Source organism: Pteropus alecto, unplaced genomic scaffold (genome assembly GCF_000325575.1).
Source record: "Pteropus alecto unplaced genomic scaffold, ASM32557v1 scaffold164, whole genome shotgun sequence".
NCBI classification, from domain to species: domain Eukaryota; kingdom Metazoa; phylum Chordata; class Mammalia; order Chiroptera; family Pteropodidae; genus Pteropus; species Pteropus alecto.
Window position 1 is genome coordinate 23,930,181 of NW_006439568.1, and position 20,319 is coordinate 23,950,499.

Here is a 20,319-nt window from a genome sequence, read left to right on the forward strand (position 1 = left end):
CATATATATATATATGTATCAATGAGAATAGCAATTTTCCAAAGTATACATATATAACTAATTTAAACAGATACTACAAGCATGTGGTTAAACATTTCTTTGAATTACAAGAGGGTATAAAGTGAAAACTCCCTCCTCTTCTTATCCACCAGTCACTCTCCCCACAATGGTTATCAGAACTACCCATTTCTTGTTTTCTCTCCAAAGATCAAAGAAAACCTTCGTAGCACATTTTAAAGAGCGTGTGATTAGCAAAACTCTAGTTAAAGAAAACATTTTAGGACATATCTAAGGCTTAACGGAAGGTACAAGCTAGTCCCACAACTGGCACGTGATGTTTGACAAAGATGTTCTTTGATAAACTGTCATGTTTTCTTGGCATTTCGTTCCCTGTATACTCTTATCTTTGGAAAAGGCAGTCCAAAGATTATGGACTGAAATAAGATCCAATAAAGTAACCTCAGAATGTGTTTTGAAAAAGTAGAGCACCAGACAAAGGCGGAATATTTGTGGTTATTGTAGTGCAGCTGATTTTAAGGTTGAAAAGGGAAAACATAAATGTGGATTCATGGGCTGTGCTTTCAAGAAGGGCAGAGTAGGGAGGGTAAGAGAAGAAGGTGAGGAGGAGGTGCAGTGTGTCTGGTTATAGAAATATGGCCCGGATTTAGAGATCCCGCAGGGCTAGTTGTGGAGTTTGGATTGTATTTCCAAGTGTAATAAGACGCCAGTGGAGAATATTAAGGAAGGGAAAAGTGTGATCTAATTGGCATTCAAATGAGTAAATTACGTAAAACACCTAGAGGGTGACTGGCATATAACAGCCACTCAGATTAGTTCCCTTACCTCTTCACACCTTAACAAGAACCATATATAAGCTCTTGGCTGGCATCAGAAAATTACCCAGTTTCCAGATCCTCTGAGCCAGTGTTATGCAGCTGCTTTCCTGCCCTTTCAGTTTTAATGACCTATCACCTCTTATTCAGCTTGTTACTATTCCCTTGCCTGGCTTATATTTACTAATTGCCTATCACAGATCAGGTATCTGCTAAGTGCTTAGGAAGAATTCGCCAGGACTCAGAATATGAGGTTAAATAAGTTATGGGCCCAAATAACACAACGCATAAAGTAGTAAGCCCGACAAGAGTTTAGAGAAAGAGTAATGAAGTTCAGAGAAAGACAGTACCAACGGGGTGACTGGGAGATGCAACGAAGATGGTAGCATTTGGACAGTGAACGGAAAGACAAGAAGGTTGTGGAATCTCAGAGGCTTGGAAAAGAACAAGTTCAAGTATGACTAAGGCCACTGGGACAGGAGCCTGTACTAAAATTGGCAAGTAGTTCAGTTTGATTGGAACACAGCATACGGAGCAAAGTGTTAGGAAATAAAACTAGAAATGCAGGCTGGGGCCAGACAGTGGAGGGTCCTCGACACCAGGATAGGAATTTGGGGCTTTATTCAAAGAGTTAATGAAGGATACGTAAAAGGTTTTTGAGGTGGGATACAACATGATCAGAGCTGTCACTAGAAACTACAAGCTAAAATGGAGGCAGGAAACCAGACTATCTCAATAGTCTGGTGAAGAGCTAATAAAGGTTTTATGGACTCAGCTCTATTCTCATGCCAACCCTGTAAGATTGTTATCTTATGTGTTAGTTTGAGAGGTTAAGTGAATTTATCTTAGGTTTAATATGTTAAAGAGCCATGGTTTGAACCCAAGGCCTTTCCCCAGAGTGGTAGAATTATCAGAGTTATTAAGTGACTAGATGAAAAGATAAAGGGAAGCAAAAAAGACTGAGATTTCAAGCCTGGGTGATAAGATATATCTTATCAGAAATAAGGAAGATCACTTGAAGGACCACAACAAGGTTGATTTTAGATATGTTGTACTGAAAAATACTTGTAGGATGTCCAAATAATCATATTTTTAGCTTGTCTATCTGGCCTCTAATGCTCTTTCTCTCTATTCGAAACCTTTGGTACTCAAGCCTGCCCTCAGCTTTTGTTTGCCTGCTCAAGTTCTGACGGCCTGATACCTAGTCTCGTGTGCATTCTGCTCTCTTCTGCTCAGTCTCTGAACATGTCACATCATTCCTGACAACAGTTCTGACTACTGGTTTGGTGTGTTCCCCTCACTCCAAACTGGGTTCTATACTTAGCTGTGCACTAGCTGCTCTAGTAACTATTATCTGCCCCTGTATTTCTAGTCCTATGGCCCTTTCTCTGTACTCATAAGCCACAGAACACAGTCCTGGGGCCAAGTCCGCTTCCAGGTGTCCATGTTCTTTGTGAGGTAGTCCAGAGAAAGCAGACATATATAGAACTAAGATGCGATGGTAAGGTCATTCGTTATATGTCACAAATGATTCACCATTATGCTCTTTTAATCACAGAGTGAATATTTCATAATAGAAGGTGTGCGCTGACACATATTTACTGTATTATTATGTAAAACCTAAACTGTTGGAAGAGAATTTGGCACACCATGATGTGAATGGAGTAGTGACAGGGTGATCTGTGAGGACGTAGGTCTGTGCAAAAGGGAGGGGCAGGGGTGGGACTGGCCATGGCAACAACTAAACACAGTCAGACGGAAAAGGTCAAATACAGGTCAAAGTCCCAAGAACATTGGATAAGAAGTAATTCCCGAAAGAGAAAAAATGGAAATCACCCAATCATCCATTCTGACCAAGAATGAAATGTCATCACAAATGAGAACCAAGAGATGCTAAACCTTGCCAGGAACAGATTATGTAATCACCACAGCTAATCTAAATGAAGAGAAAATGAGGGCATATTTATTTTCTCATTCAGTTAATGCTCACTTGCATTTGGACTTTGTCCATTTTGATAGGTTGTATACAAACTGTTCCCAATTCTATTTACAAAGTGTTCCTGCGGTGTCACATATTTTCCCCTTGTTCTTGATAATGATTACTTCCGTATGTAAATAAATTCAACTTCTGTCCAATTACTTAAATGGTCTTCAGGCCCTTGTATTTTCTCTAGGGATCCAAAGTGCTCTTGACCTTTAAGTCACATATCAGATCCTAACTTGCAGCTTAAATCTAAACAACTGAAAATGTAAAAAGTAATTATCAGCTCTTTTTAAAAGCCTCAATAAAAGAAACAGTCAAACCCACTGAGACAGTAATAACACGAGAATCAAAAATTGGCACAGAAAGTTGTGTCCAAAATGATCATTGCAGATTTACTTAATCAAAACATGAAACAAAAATAGGAGAATGGCTAAATAATATTACAACCAAATAACAGAATCCTAAGCAAGCTTTGAAAATCATATTCAGAAAACATTCACAGTATAAAGTGAAAACTATAGTCTAAAAATGCTATATGATTCTAATTTTATTATGCATATTTGTAATATGCTCACATGTATAAATAACATACTAAAAGCACTAAAAATACAATGTTATAAAGCAAGTGGTATGTTTTCAGAAAACTTATAACTTTATCATTATACCTTTTTGTATTTTCCAGAGTGTCTAATGTGAGTATAATTGCTTTTAGAGTCAGGAAAAATTATTTAAAGCTTTGAAAATATTTTAATGTAAAATATGCTATAGAATATTATTATTAAATCTGATTCTCTGAAGAAAAATAATTAATAGTAAGAAGATGACCAAGAACAAACAAATCTGTCTGGGCATTCAAATCAAAACTTGGAAATATGTATAATGAGGGAGAAATATCAGAGTAAAACAGAATAATAATATCAGAGTAGAACAGAATAATAATAATAAAGGGATCTGCCACTTCCTTATAGAATATTATTATTAAATCTGATTCTCTAAAGAAAAATAATTAATAGCAAGAAGATGACCAAAAACAAACAAATCTGTCTGGGCATTCAAATCAAAACTTGGAAATATGTATAATGAGGGAGAAATATCAGAGTAAAACAGAATAATAATATCAGAGTAGAACAGAATAATAATAATAAAGGGATCTGCCACTTCCAATAACGGTGAACTAGGTAATACAAATCAATTTTCTCACTGAGGACAACTAGAAAACCTGGACAAAATATAAACAAATGTCTGTGAGAAAGCATTAGACAGCTAACAAGGAAGTGAAGAAGTACTGGGCTGAGATCCAGGCGAAGGCAGAAATGTCCCTGGAGCATTTGTCGATTCTAGGAAAGACGGATGAGAGCTAGGAGTTTGAGCAGCACCATCGACTTTGCTGGGCCTGGGTGTCAAAAGCTGGAGTTCAGGGCTTGTGGGGTGGAGGGGACGGGGGTAGAGGGCAGATTTCCCCAGGACTTTGCCATTAAGAAATTGAAAGGATAAAGTGAACCATAGGAGTAAGATGAACCAGAAGTAGACAAGCCTTTATAGGGACTCAGCCCAGTTTTGCATCATCTGAATCCTGAGATTGGATCAGGGGATCCCCAGATACTAGACCCCAGTAAGAAGCTACTAAAATCCCTAATGGAAAAATATATCATCCTATGCCTCAAATTATTTCTTCAATTTTTCAAATACAATGTCTAATATAAGAAACAGAAGATAGGACGCTAAGATCAAGAACCAGCAGAAACAACAGAAACAGACCATAGGTGCTCTATATATTGAAGGTGATGGGCATGCCCTTTATAGTGACTATGCTTCCTATATTATAGGAGATAAGGAAGAAACAGAATGAGAATTTGGCAGGGAACCAGAATCACATACATACACAAACACAAAAGACATGACAGATTCAAAAAGAATAAACAGAAACTCTAGAATGAAAAAATATAGTCAAATCAAGAATTCAAATGAATGGATTTAACCCATTAGACACAGCTGCAAGAAAATTAATGACTCAGATAAGACAGAAGAAAATATTCAGACAGCTGGCTTTAATAATAATAAAAGTAGTAAGAAGACAATTGAGTTACATCTTCAAGATGCTGGGGAGGAAATGCCTACTTACAACTTTATATGAAGTAAAAAATAATCCTTCAAGGATAAAAATGAAACAAAGATACTTTCAGACAAAATTGAGGGAATTTGTGACTAGCAGCTCAGCACTAAAGAAAGCATTAAAGGGTGTTCCTTGGGCAAAAGAAAAATGATACCAGATAGAAGACTGAAGGTGTACAAAGAAATGAAGAACAAGAAAAATGATGATTATGCTGGCAACTGAATATTGATAACATAATAGCAATAATAATGACTTATGAGTTCAAAATATAAATAGAATCAAAATAGACAATAATAGCATATAAATCAAGAGTAGATAATTGGAATTGAATTGATCTTAGGTCCTTGCATTGTCCAGGAAGAGAATGAAAGTACCAATTAATGTGAGATTTTAAAAAAAGTCAAGGATGTATGTTATAATCTCTAGGGTAACCTTTAAGAGAACAGTCAGACCTGAATGGTAGATACATGGGTGTTGGCTAATGACAACTGAGCTGTTCTATTTTGTGCCCTTTCTGTATGTATGCAATATTCACAGTAAAAATAGATAAAAATAAAAAATATAAATTATGGTCTGATATGCTGTTTTCAGATAGTTGGCTAATTTTTATATGTCAATATTTAGAAATTTTTTCTAAAATCTATTAATGGCAGATATGCCTTTCACTGAGGTCCAACTTCAATGGCCAAATCAAAATGAAATGAAAGTTTGAACTTTTTACTTGAAATTTCTCTAAATAAAATTTTAGAATTCTATTCCAAATGTGCTTTATTATTCAAATAAGCCCCTTTCTACAATGGTCCTGCTCTGAGATTGAAATAAATTTCTAACACTTGCTATTTCAATTCAAACAATTATGGTAAATATATTTAAAAATTAGATTTACCATAAAATCCTATTTACCTAAAAAATTGACTAAATTAGTTCACCTACTGTGTGCTCAACACTCTGCTGGCTTATACAAAGATGAATAAGACATAGTCCCTGCCCACATGGATTACCAGCGGGGTAAACACGTCAATGGCCAAGTAAAATACAGAATAAATTCTATAACATTCATTAATTCAATTATTCAAAAATTACCTATTAGGCAACAAATATATCCCCAGCACAATGCACAGGGAGATGACTTTATTAACACCAGGAAATAAGAGACTTTTGGAAATCTTGAGAGATAAAGATTACTGCACAAATAATTTTAGGGTATCAGTCTAAGTGACTAAGAATTAAGTGTGAAGAGAAAGTCCAAGGAAACAAAAACATAAAAATGAGTTAGTTCTCTGAACTGGATTATAATTGTAGCCAACATTTTACGTTGTGGAAGCTACAGATCAAATGGCAGTCTCTAGGATATATACTGTGAGGGAAAAAGTTTAAGCAGTAAAATGGAAGTTGTACCTTATTAGAGTTCCATTTCAATAGGCAAATTTTAAAAATGTACTGTAGAGATTTTTTTTACCCCAAATTCAATGAGGTCTTTCTGGTTGACCTGGTAGTCCACAGTGCCATCCTTTTAGCATGTCTTCCTCCTGGGTGATGAAGTGAATTAAGAAACCACTACACATACCATTTTATATTATTGAAGCAGTTTTGCCTCCCCTATTACATTGTTCTACAGTTAAGGACTCTCAGACTTCGGAGAAAACCTGATCAAGTGCATATATAAAGTGTAAAATAACTAATCATTTTCAGCTGAGACTCAACCATTGGTCCCTTTGATTCTAAATGCCATGCACACTCATTCCAGTAGCCCAGGCCCCTCCCGAGAAGTCACCACATTGCATTCACAAGCCCTGGCCAACTCTGCCAACCAGTGCCCCGGCAGCTGGCTCAGAATTCTTTTTCAAGAGAGTGTTCCAGACAGCCACTCTCAATGTGACAGGAAGTTGGCAAGCAAAATGAAACTGATTTTCCACCCCAGCAGCAGCAATCACAATACCTCTGAATGTACTTGGTTGGGTTCTGATCTTCACTCTCAGGCTGAGACATCATTATATACTCTGAGAATAAAGGGCCCACATGATAAATGAGAAAGATGTCTGGACAGTAGACAGAAAGCAAAAGATGGTCCCCTAACAGAGGCCAAAAAGAGGAATGCTGTTCAAAGGACCTCTGGGAGACTTGGGCAGGCAGGGGGCTGGGGGGAGGTGGTGATGGGGAGTAAAAGTATGCCTAAAAAAACATTCTAGATCTCTGACTGGGAAGAGCCAGGCCTAGCCCAGAGCCTAGTTTTAGGATGGACTATCAAGACCTAAACTCTGTACATTAAAAAAAAGTACTACAGAGTTAGAAGTCTGGCATCTGGAAAAGAGAAGGGAAAATATAAAGTGTAAAATAACTAAATCAACTTTTTAGTGCAGTGAACATGGTGCTTTGTGTTCTAATATGCTCATTAGGTCTATTAGTACCTATTTGTAACCATCCTATTCCAACAATTTGGATTATCTATGGGAAGATATCCTTTGAAAGACTGTTCAACAAAGTCATTGTATTACTTGCTCCCTGTTCAGTTGTAATATATAAAATACTTTATTCCTATAGCTATTCACCAGACAGAAGTAAAACTCACAAAATAGAATGTCTTTATGAATGAAAGTGAAGATAGTACAGATGTAACCATTACGATATAAGTTTTGCATTCCATGCAAGAACAGTGTAGTTATATTGTACTTTAGAGTCAAAATTTTCCAACAAAATAGCAATATATTAAATATACTCAAAAACAAAAACAAATTTGGAAATTAAAAACAAAAAAATCTACACTTCTAGAATTGAAACAGTTTGCAATGCTAGAACAAAGATCTGTTAAAGTATAACTTGAGAGTTAACTTTTTTAAAATAATATTTTTTTATTTTTCAGTTATAGTTGACATACAATATTAGTTTCAGGTATACAACACAGTGATTAGACATCTATATGACTCATGAAGTCAATAAATCTAGTACGCATCTGACAGTTAACTTTTTTAAGTCTTAATTGTCAAATTAAAATCAAATGCAACATATTATAATCTAACCATCTTTTAGACAACTAAATGTTTTGTAATCATAATGCTGAATTGTTGAATTATGCTTTCTTTTCTCCATACATAAAATTACACCGTAAGTAGTCATTACTATGAATCTACGTAATGGAACATTCTTGAAGGTGATATCAACATCTAATATTGGTACTTCTATTTCAAAGAAAACAGTATCAGATTACTTCAAAAGTAGATGGCCTCTGCAGATCACTGTTAGTGGCTATTGTCAAAGTAAATTAATGAAAAGATTATCTAGTAAATTATTATGTTACTAATGTAAAGACATAAATATCTTTAATATTCCATTCTTGTTTATATACTTACTTTAGAATGAATATTAAGATTAATATTTGAGAAACTCCCATTTAATTTCTAAACTACTGTTGGGGGAAAAAGAGACAAAGAAATATTCTCAGGTAAAAATAAAAGAATTGAAGAAGGCACCTATTGTTATCTACTGATTTAATTTTTAAAACATTGTCACAAAAGCTCTATGGTATTTCTCTGTTATTAATTTAAAATTTGTTCTTTATCACTATACTTTGGCTCTTATCACCAAGCAATCAGTACTTGTTCAATTCAACACTTTAGAAGAAATAAAAACTAATAGTCAAAGTTTTAACTACATAGGCAAGATTCTAAGAAAAGGAATTCAGCCTCACAAATGTATAAGTCCACTAAACCACTGCTATTAAAAGTATGGTGTGCAGACCAGCAGCTTCAGCCATCACCCAGACCTTATAACTGATGTATAACCATGAGACCCACCCACACCTAATGAACCAGATATAAATGCCAGTAATAATGACAACTATCCTCTCAGCAGCAACATAGAAGTTAAAAGACAGTGGAATGAGAGCTTCCATGTGTTATGAGACAATAACTGTCAATCTAGGATTGTATATCCAGCAAAAATATCTTCCAAGAATGAGGGCCAAATGAAGATATTTGCAAAGAACAACTGTCAGAGTTTGCTACCGTCACATACTTACAAAGGAAAACTTTAAAATACGTACTTCAGGCAGAAGGGTAGTGGTCCTAGACAGCAGGTCTGAGGTACAAAAGAAAATGATGGATCATGTACTTTCCACATTTTCAGTATTAAAATATTTATTTTTAAATAAAAATTATAGTGATTTTTTAAAAAGAGAATAATGGACAAAGATATAATTAATATGTGGGTAATTCTATACAAACATTGATTGTATAGATCAATGTCTTGGGGAGCTTTAAAAAAAGACACTAAAATACAAGAAATGACTAGATAAGAGGATCTTTATTGTTTAAAAGAAAGGCAAGATACTTTTAACTCTAGACTTTAATAAGTGAAGTATACATGTCAAGTTTTTTGAGTGGACCACTAAAATAATAGAAATAGAGTGTAACTTCCAAAATAGCAGATAGGGAAAAATGGATAAGAAAAAATACAGTCAATGTGAAAAATGTCAACAAAGGAGAGAAAAGCAGAAATGATGACTGAAATAAGTCCTAATATATTAGTAATTACTATTAATGTAAGTGGACTAATTTCTCCAGATAAAGATTGTCAGGCTCTCCAACACTGCCACTTCTGTCCCCAAACTTTACTGTATGCCTGTCACAATGCCACACATTCTCCTTTGTAGTATTTATCACAGTTATGTTCCAATATTTATTTGCAAGATTACTAATATATATTAATTACTGATTAATATTTATTTCCTCTACTAGACCACAGATTCCACGGTGGCAAGGACTGGGTCTACTCTGAATCACCATTGTTATCACCAGTAGCTAGCACAGTTCTTACCGCATTGGAAGTTCTCTAAAACCTTGTCAGAGGAGGAACTTAGGAAGGAAGGAAGGAGGGAAGAATGAAACTAGATAATAAGCATCAACATATCCTCTAGGCTTAAATTTCCTACAATTATTTTCTTTTGAGATGGAAAGTCCTTAACCACAAGCAGGTATAGTTTTCTGATTCATAAGCTAGCTGCATTTTATGTCTTATACAGTTAACCATGAGTTTTCATACCGTAATTGCTATACATTCGGTCTTCATTTTATCTTTTAAAAAATTCTTAGTCAATTAAAAACTCCATTAAGGTAGCGTACCTTGGTAGAAATGAATTCACATTTAAAAACTTAGTTTCGTCCACAGTCATAACCACTTCTATAACTTGTTTAAAGTGTTTTACTATATCTTTTAATAATTATTTATTTTTATAATTATTAACTCCAATTTAGAGAAGACAACTGAAGTACTAACAAGTAGTTTCGTAGACTGGAATCAAAGCCTCCTGTAGGTTAGTACAGTTTTCTTACGGGGGGAAACAGGATCTTAGAAAGAAGGCTGCCTTTATGTGGCTTTCCAGAATAGCAGACATCCCCCAATCTGTTCTCCCCTTCTTTCACAGTAATAGGCTTATCTGGATACATAAATGCCCTGCTAAATATAACATCTCCCACTGTCCCTTACAGCTAGGTCTTATGTCTTATTTTTGGCTACCGGGATATAAGTGCCATTTCCATTTCACATCCTTAAAAATAATTAAGTTGCGTTTCCTCTTGGGGCCCCTTCTTCCTTCTAGCAGGCCAGAACACAAACACAGTGAACTCTCTCCAACCATGCAGATGAGGATAAAAGAAACAGCCCCCTTAGAACCACTGAAGGAACTGCACATTTAGAATGGCAGAGCTGCCCCACCAGCCTGGGTCTCTGGGTGGTCTCACATAATAAAGTCTGCCACCCCTCCCTGGACTGTTAACATGAGAGAAATAAACTTTTATCTTAAGTATACATTTTTGCACCTCTGTTACAGCAGCTTTATTTATACTGTATCACAGAGGGTAAAGTAAATATTAACACAAAAGAGAAAATTATGAGAGAATCCTCATTTAATCCTACCTTAAAAAGAGAGAAGAAAAGACTCCTAGACTATCAGCTCTCAGTCAAGAGGTGGGGTGGGGTGGGGGTGGGGGTGTAATCAAAACTGAGACCTCAACAAAGGACTAGCCAAGAATCAAAACCTTCTCTTTAAGCATAGTTGGGACACACTGCCAGGCCTACCGACTTGATCTTTTTAGCCCTGAATGTTATCCCTTCTGTGAAGTTGGACTTATCAAGCTGTCTTCATGAAATTGAATTAAGTAATCAAATCATTCTACGATCATAATTGAGTGTCCTCTAAAGGAAAGAAATATATAGGCCTAAGAATAGGAATATTCATCTCAATGATGATTCTATTTCTGCACTGAATATTAATAAATTGGCATACTGGTTTTATATGTTAGTCTGCCATGAGGTGAGTTGGTGTGAATCAGCCATTCAACTTTAGGCCATTGACGAAATCCAATCTCTGGTCCAGGAAGGTTGAGAACTCACTAAAAAAAGGCCTAATTCTGATGCATCCCATCTGGTCTCCTTAGGTGACCCTGTAAGTGCTTCTTTTTTTCCAATCTATAATGCCTCCATTTTTGCAACCCTTAAGCCTTCTATTACTAGTCAACACAAATGTGAGTACCTACTATGTACGAGTATTATTGCTTCACCATCTCTGCACCATGGAACCAATAAACCATGTAATTTTAGCATCTCAAGGTTAATAAAAGAAAGAAATAAGCTCAAGCTTATTTTTACTAATAATTAGAAATGGTATTCCTCAAATATTTTTTGGCCCCCACATTATTTCCTTGAGAAATAAGTTTTCCTTGGAAGCTGCAACTGCAAAGAGGCAACTCTAAATCTTTAAATGTTTAAGAGCAACTGAAGTGATCTTTGCTTAATTTTTATTTTGCTTCAAGGAAAATGGATTAACCAGTTTATAGCTCTTCAAGAATTCTTGTTAAGGATCCAGAAGCTCTACTAAGAGCCAATGGAGCTGAGAGGAAAAGGAGAAAGCAATGAATAATTCTGCTAAGGCTCACACATAGTTTCTACCAGTATCCCTTTATGACCAAGAATATATCTATCCGAAGGGGGTGGGGTGAGAAAAAAAAAAACTGTGGCTTCTTCCTTCCTGGTGAAGATTCAAAATGAGATGACAAAACAAATACATTACACATTTCGTTAAATACAACACACGTCATAGTGCAAAACTCACGTTAATAACTTTAATACTTGATGCTTTGTTAGTTAAGTTAGACATAATTAAAGTGGGTCTCAGATAGACTGATTTTAACAAAACAGCTTTATTGGCAATCTTTAATTTATTTCTTGGCCAGCCCATCTTTAAAATGTTCTGATGAACATCTATCATAACGTGCAACAAAAGCTAAAAAAGATATATTAAATACCACTGAAATCTTCACTAGTCATTATTTTATAGAACTTGATCCTTTATATTGGGAGGGTGGAGGGTGGGAAACCTGTACTTTTTAAAAATGGCTCACTGGAGATCTTTCAAAAATCCAATACCCTTCATTTCCAGAAGTATTTGATTCCTGAATTCAGATGAAGAAAGTCTGGAAGGCAAGAGAGATCTGTTTCATTCGCTAACCAATAAAAAGTCTCATCCATATTATTTGCATCATTAGCAAATGAGAGACTTGTGCTGGAAAGAACTGTACCTGATATAGCTCAGATTCGGAAGACCGTAACGTACCCTTTCCTGTTTTCTAGCTATCTAAAACAGCCTGACAGTTTAATCTTCCTTAAAAGCTGCTTTCATCCTATCACACTGTTCATAATTCTTCAATGCCTCCCCACTACCTACAGAATAATACCCAAACTCTTTAGCGTAGTATTTCAGTCTTTGACAACCTAATTTAGTATGGAAAACACTAGGCAATAAGGATTATATAAGTACCACGAATTAGTCCATATTTTGCCCTGTACTTAGGGACCAAGACATAGAATCTGACAGCTAGAAAGAAACTATGCATCTGACAGCTAGAAAGAAACTATTAATCTGTGCCTGACATACTGTGCCTGACCCTAGAGTTGCTTTGAGGTCTAAATAAGAACAAATGTGAAAGTCCACTAAAAACTATCAATCACTCTACAAATATAAGATGTCGGTTTTACTATCCAGTACTACCCAGACAAAAATCAATAGTTACTGCACCAGAACTTCCCAGAATACAAAGAGACCTTATCAGGCTTGGGTACACAAGCAAGCTGTGACTTTCAAAGTGAACTAGTTGATTACTTGAAAGGCCAGGTCACAAAGCCAATGAGGGCCATCAGCTACTCTGAGCTCTTTCATCCTTTATAATCTGACATATGGCCAAATACTCTATGAACGGTATCTGGCACAAAAGTGGCATTCAGTATATCTTTGCTGAATGACTAAGTTCCTAAAATACACTTGGGTGATGATAAAAAGGATAATATGCACAAAAGATGACCCATCCCTGGTGTCAATGACAGACACTTTCGACTACCAGCACCATTTTTTAAAAACACACTAAGAAAACACCTTGGCAAAACAATGAAAAATTACAAGGGAAAATGTATGCTTGAATGTGTTGAGAAAAATTCAGGTCCTAATGGTAAAACACACTCCATAAGAAATGTGGGCTTTAGCCTAAGCATTTTTTACTGCCCTCGTCTTCCCAGTAAAGAGAATCAGATTCCCTGGGAAAAATTACTGAGCCGTCCACTCTCAATCTGATGTTTTCAGTAAAGTTAATCCCATCCAGGCTTACAACTCTCCTCAACTACAGCTCAAGGGCAGAATATCCCAGACCTAAATTCATCAGTGTATTCTAGTAGCATAATCCCGGCCTCTGGTTTAGGGATGCACAGACAACTTGTCAAATCAGAATGAATCTCCAGATTTAGGCTTAAGTGTTGGCTGGCAAATCCGGCAGCCGTTTGTATCCAAAAGGAGGATAACCTGAAAGGGAGGGGGGTGGGAGAGGCGAAAGAGATGTGGCCCGCCCACTGTGTTAATTGTTTCAAACACGCAGGTCATGAAATACACAGACCTTCCTGGGATAGAGAGCCAAAGTTTTCAGGAGTAGTTGAGTTCATATTTGTCTCTGAGAAAAATACCTCTGAGAACTGCATCTATAACAGACCGGGGGTTGGAGGGAAATGGATATTAATGGCAAGACTAGTAGCAGAAAAACCAGTTATGAGACTACTGTAATAGACTACTGCGAGTGCTAATGAGAGCCTAAACAAGGGAAATGGTAGCAAGAATAACAGGACAAGAATAAGGATGTAATCAGGATATAGAGCAAAAAGCAACAGGATATGGTGTAACCGCACATGAATTCATTTCTTTAGCATTTTGCTTTAATCCCAGCTCACTTTGCTTAGCCTGATAGAACTATGACTCACTTATTTTCTGCACCAGATTCTCCTACCTGTACCATACAGCGTATGTCCACCCTTTTAATCATTAAGTCCTTAGGACATGAGGGTCTGGTCAGCACCAAATTCACTTAAGAATAAAGCTTCAGGTCTATCAATCATGACCAAGAGACAATAACCAAACCTCAAACGAGAATAAGGTCTTAGTCAAACAAAGATCGCACCTGGGCCTCAGTTGTGTTTCAGCTCCAGACTGAAGGAAGTGGAACGGCCCCACAGACCACATCCCCTGGAAACCAGACAGAACGATGCCGTGACTGACATCAGGACCTGGTGCCATGATCGACCGCCTCCTACCTCAGCCCTGACCAATCAGTAGAGCCCAGGACCCCAACTACCACAGTAACCATGACTGATTTCTCCCTTATGTAACCCAGCCGGTAGAGGCCATCCCGAAGCCAAGCTTTTGAGAACACTAGCTCACCTGTGTCTCCAGGCGTGGCACTAATTCCTTAAATAACCCTTTACTTCCTTTGCTGCAATTTCCAATTCGTGTTTTATTTGGCTTGGATGCAAGCGAGCAAGTGGATCCTTCGAGTCTGCAGTCACAGTACAGATGGAATAAAGGAAGAGAATAAGATGCAGAGAGGAAAGAGGCATCTACCTGGAGAGTCTGGATAGACGGTGAGAGACTAGAGTATGGGCAAATTTAGCAAGGGATTTAATTGATTCAGGTTTAAAATACTGAATTTTATTGAAGGAAGAAAGAGGAAATCCCAGATGACTACATAGCAATCAGTCTGCTTCAAATATTCTTTATATCATGATCCCTCTAAAAACCAGGACAAGTCAGCCTTCATTCTCTGTGAAGATGGATAAGTATCTTACTTGTCTTTCCAATAATGTTTGTAGATAGAAAAAGTTATGTAATAATTCAACCTCTACCTCACGTTATAATAGAAAAATTAATTTGAGATGGATCACAGATGTAAATATAAAAGCTAAAGCCGTAAAGCTTCTGAAGAAAATGTAAGAGAATGTCTTTACAACTTTGGAGTAGGCAGAGATGTCTTAGCTCTCAGAGTACAAACCATAAAAGAAAAAAAATGACAAGTTGAACTTAATCAAAATTAAAAACTCTCATTCATCAAAATATACCAGTGGAAGAGAGACTATTCCATGGCATGACCATAGCTAGACCCCGGCCAGACGGAGACTGCTTCCCATAATTCCCCACAGGGACTGACTGAACCACCCCTCCCCCATGTCCCACGCATGCTGGTTCCTAAACAGGCACTTGCCCTGCCCTGGGCAAGCATGTAAGGCATTTCCCCTTATCTAGGGCGGGTCAAGCCTCAGTACCGATATATAATTCTTAAGCAACTGCCATGCAGTACAGAGGATATCCACATTGCCTTGCCGCTGCCCAAGACGCCTGATATGTAAGTTCCCTGAAATAAACTCTTAATGTAATGCCGGACTCGGCAGCCTCTCTCTTTGGTCTCTCAGCCCAAGGAAATCTTAAAAGCAATCCCATTAAAAGAAAATGAGTAGGTAAGCCACACCCTGGGAGAAAACATCCACAAGTCTATACTTAACAAAGGACTGGTACACAAAATATATAGAGTTCTTACAAATCGATAAGAAAAAAAGACAAAATCCAATTTAAAAAATGAGCAATAGTGCTTCACGAAGGAAGATATATAACTGGCCAATAAGCAAAAATAAACTGTTTCACATCCTTAGTAAAGGAAATGCAAACTACAGCCACTATGAGCTACCACTACACACCCACTAGAAGGGCTAAAACTAAAAAGACTGACAACACCAAGTGCTGACAAGGAAGTGGAGCAGCTAGATCTTCACATTTGTCGGTTGTAGTGTAAAAGGGCAGAACTGCTTTGGAAAACTGGTTGGCAGTTTCTTATGAAGTTAAACAGGTATCTACCCAATGACCAGCAATTCCGCTACTAGATATTTACTCAAAAGAAATAAATACATGTATGTCCACCTAAAGTCTTGTGCAAGAATCTTCAGAGCAGCTTTATCCATCATAGCTACAAACTGGGAACAATCCTAATGACTATCATCAGGCAAATAGGTAAACAAATTGTGGTATATTCATACAATAAAATAAACTCAGCAATAAAAAGGAACAAGCTACTAATATATCCCAATAACATAAATGATCATGCTAAGTGAAAGAAACCTGATACAAAAGAATATAATATAATTCCACTAATATTAACAGGTAAAACTCACCTGTGATGAGGGGATGTATATGGTGAGGATTAACTGGGAAGAGGCACAAGGAAACTTTCTGGGTTTTTTAAAATGTTCTCCATGGCTATGGTTACACAGGTGTATGCATTGTCAACTCAATGGACTGTACACTTAATATCTGTGAATTTCACCTTATGTAAATATTGCCTCAACAAAAGGAAAAAATAAAACAAAGACAAATAAAAAAAGGTCTCTAATATAAATATCTAAAATAAATATGCTTTGTTACTAGGAAATCTTTATTATTCCAAGGCAAAAATGAAACACAGACACAACTTTTAAAAAGGAAAACAGTAGAAACGGGACAGACTAAAACGTCGCTCAGACTATAAACCGACTATGGGACTTTAGGTAAATCGCCTAAGCTCCCTTAGCCTAGTTTTTATCATCTATAAAAGGGAAAAAGAAAATTATCTCACTAAGAATATGTAAAAGTTGAGCTTATGCAAACCATCAAGTATAGTACCTGACACACTGGACTTTAGTAAAGGGTGGTGGTAGGAAACAAGAAAACGCATAAACAATATCCACTTTATCTATCTGGCATAACAGGCACTCATTTATTGGTTTAAGAAAGAATCCTTCTGGTGGACTCTTATTTGAATATCTACAGATAGTGCTATCCTTTTTTTCCTGATAACTGACCCCACATTCCATTCAGATGGCTGGTGAGGTGAGGTGTGGGGGAAAGAGGGAGAAGTGCCTTGTTCCTCAGTGACCCTGCTCCCTCAGCCTAAAACTGTTCATGTAAATCAAAGTTGTGGATAACCAAATTATATTTAAAGGTATGAGGGGAAACTCACTGTTAAAAAAAAGTCTAAATTGTTTTATGAAGTGAAAAAGATTTTTTATAAAGATTATTAGTACTTAAACCAGGTTTCCTATTAATTAGGTTTATCTTAAGTGGCATTCTTACCTCTATTAGAAAGCTTTCTAATTATCTGTCATATATTTCCAAATGCTAAAACATGCACCCAATAACTACTTTCCACAAACGGCATGCTCTAACAAGAGACAAAACATTCAAAGTTCTTTGATCACACCAATACTGTCTGGTTGGCTTATAGCCAATAATAGGGCTCAAGTAGACTTATCTTTCCTGTAGATCATGCAGTACATTTGCCTAATGCAGTGCCCTAGATTTTACAAATTACATTCACTGATGTACTTGCAAGTCTGCAGATTTGAACATTTTCGAGGACACAAGATATCTATATAAAATAATCTGTCTCGATCATCAATAAAAGCGCTATTTTGAAGCTACCTACTACCTTTTGCTATACAGTAATTTTAAATTTCTATAAAGAGATTTCCTGGCTTTTAGCAAAGTTAGGGTTCAGCCAAGATTTTAACATTCTATCCGCATTCACACTGCACAATAAAAACCCACACATACCAAAGATCTATTCGAAAGCTTTCAAGGCCAAAAATTTCTATTGTGTGTCCTGTGACAGGCACTGACTAAAGGAAACTTGAAACTATTAATAGCACAGAGAACACCATATGCCTGGGGGGAAATGTTTTGCTTAAAATGGCACATGACACAATTCAACATAATGTCCATATTGCATCAAAAAATTGAATAGGAACCAACAATAAAAATTGATGACTGAGAAGAATTTATTCTCATTAAAAAGTTCCATAGGCCACCTTACTATCATTTTAAGGTATTTCCTCATGATGCAGTGGTATTCACTGAAAAGTGGCTTGGGTGTAACCTTCCATGATGTCACAAAATCTGAAATGCAAGGGAATCCAATCAACTCAATGCTGGTGCAGTCTAGGAGTGCCCACAATCAGCCTGGAGCAGGCACAAGGCAAGACTCGATCAGGTTTCCTCATTGCCCCTGATAATCACTACTCCCCATACAAATACGATCTTAAAAGTTCCAACCTAAAAAAAAAAAAAAAAAATTAGATTTGCTTGCGTTGCCTGCTAAGAAAGGTACAGGGATCACCCCCGTCAATGGGCAGGAAAATAAGTGGGTGTAAAATGGCTTCCCCTGGCCGACTGAAACGCGGTAAATCACCAGCAAACCCCTTCCTAAAGGCTTTACAACAAAAGTGTGAGGAGAACCATTCACAGAGTGTGACAAGAACACCCAACCATTTGGACTCGGGATCCGAACGTGCGCAGCGGATGGCACAGCAAACCCGAGGCGATGTGCGAGCAGGGAGAATGGGCACCACGGGTCTGCGACCCTGACCGCAGGGTGACAAAACGTACCCAGTCACCCCACGACGCTGCACCCGGGACCCGTCGAAACACAAAGCCCACTGGGTATTAAGAAGAAAAGAAAAGAAAACGCGTGCTCCGCAGATAAGATCGGTTCTCCGGCCACCAAGAGCACTTTCACCGGAAACCGCAGGGCTTCAGGCCGGCGGCAGCGGGCTCTGTGCACAGGGATTTGGGGCGCGTCCCCGCCCACCGGCGCCCCCGAAGTGCCCCCGACTCCCAGCCCTGAGCGGGCCCCCGCCACAGGTTGGCCGAGCCGAGCCGGGCGATCAGTCGCACGCTCGCGCAGAGAATTAAGTTTCTAATAATATAACTTTAGGCGGATTAGAGCCGGCATCACCCAGCCCAAGGCCGAACCAGGAGCCAACTTGGGGCAGAACGAGAAGCGAAGCCGGGGCGCCGGGGCGCTGGCGCCCACGGGGCGCCGGGGCGCTGGCGCCCCCTCCCCGGCAGGTGCGCCCCGGGCGCCTCGTCGCGGCCGGCCGCGCTTACCAGGTACCAGATGCCGAGCAGGATGGTGCCGGTGCGGACATGGCAACACAGGCAGCAGCTGTTGGAGTAGAACCGCGTCCAGGGCGCGACCATCTTCATCGCTCGGGCCGCGGGCGCCGTGGCGCGAGCGCGCGCCCAAGTTTGCAGGAACCTCGGCCGCGTCACTCCCGACGCCGCGCGGCTACCGCGGGCCCCCAGGCCGCTCCCGCCCCGGCCCGGCTCGTGCCCGCTCGCCTGCTTGCCCTCGGCCTTCGCTCCGCGTCTCCCCCGAGCGCTCCGAGTGGACGCAGCGGCCGGACCCTCTGCTCTGAAGGCGGCGGGAGAAGGCGGAGCAGGCGGAGGCGGGGCGGCCTGCGGGGCACGTGACCCGCGCCCCGGCCCGTGATGTCACCGCAGGCTCCAGCCAGCTGCGGGCTCCGCCAGCCCACTGTAAATAAATTAATCATCCTGCACCACTGGCGGGTCCCAGAGTCGACCCACAGCGGAGGTCCGGCCTTCCCTCTCTTATTTAGTCATTCATGTAACTCTACCACGGGGTCGAGGTTCTTTTACAATCTGGTTGGTGGTGGTCTTCTCCCCTTCCACTCCTATCTTGCAGATAATCTGTTGGTGCAGTGCTTTCACTGTTGGCATCTTGCACACTGGAGGAAGGAAAACTGCAGGGTGTGATTCCGGTCAACTGCAGTATTTTGAACCGCTGTTGAAGCCGCCAAGAGCAATTTGTCTCTGCTTCCCCGCTCAATTACTGTGGTAGTAATCTCTTCCCAGAAAATCAGATGTGTGTCAAGGACAGCCTCACTAAGTCGGGTAGCGATTTTAAATCAGGACTGCAGCTCTAAAGAAGCTATCATCGAGCCAATTCCTGCCACAAGCTCTCTGCAAGACAGAATATAGAGCTTTAAGAGATACTGAAAGATAGGACTCCTTTAAGAGATACTGAAAGATAGAGTTTGGGGTTATTTCCTCCCATGTGGTGTTTTGTCTGGAAGCACCCTTGTCCTAGGTTAGCCTCTGAGGAATAGAGTGAAGAAGAATAGAGTCACTGCAGTCAAGCTGCCAAATTTACTAATATCAAGTAGGTGGGGGTATGAGGAAATGATTCTGTTCTTGTTTT

At 38.8% G+C, this 20,319-nt stretch overlaps 1 protein-coding gene across 1 annotated transcript in view; it reads right to left on the bottom strand.

Annotated features, from left to right (window-relative positions):
* The window catches only part of LAPTM4B (lysosomal protein transmembrane 4 beta), a 62,384-nt gene extending 42,546 nt beyond the window's left edge, over positions 1–19,838 (bottom strand). The window contains exons 1-2 of the mRNA XM_025050074.1: positions 19,736–19,838; positions 19,206–19,573 (exon numbers count right to left, since the gene is read on the bottom strand). Coding sequence (XP_024905842.1) covers positions 19,206–19,573; positions 19,736–19,838 — 471 coding nt within the window. The remainder of the gene's footprint in view (positions 1–19,205; positions 19,574–19,735) is intronic.
* Between the last annotated feature and the right edge of the window lie 481 nt (positions 19,839–20,319).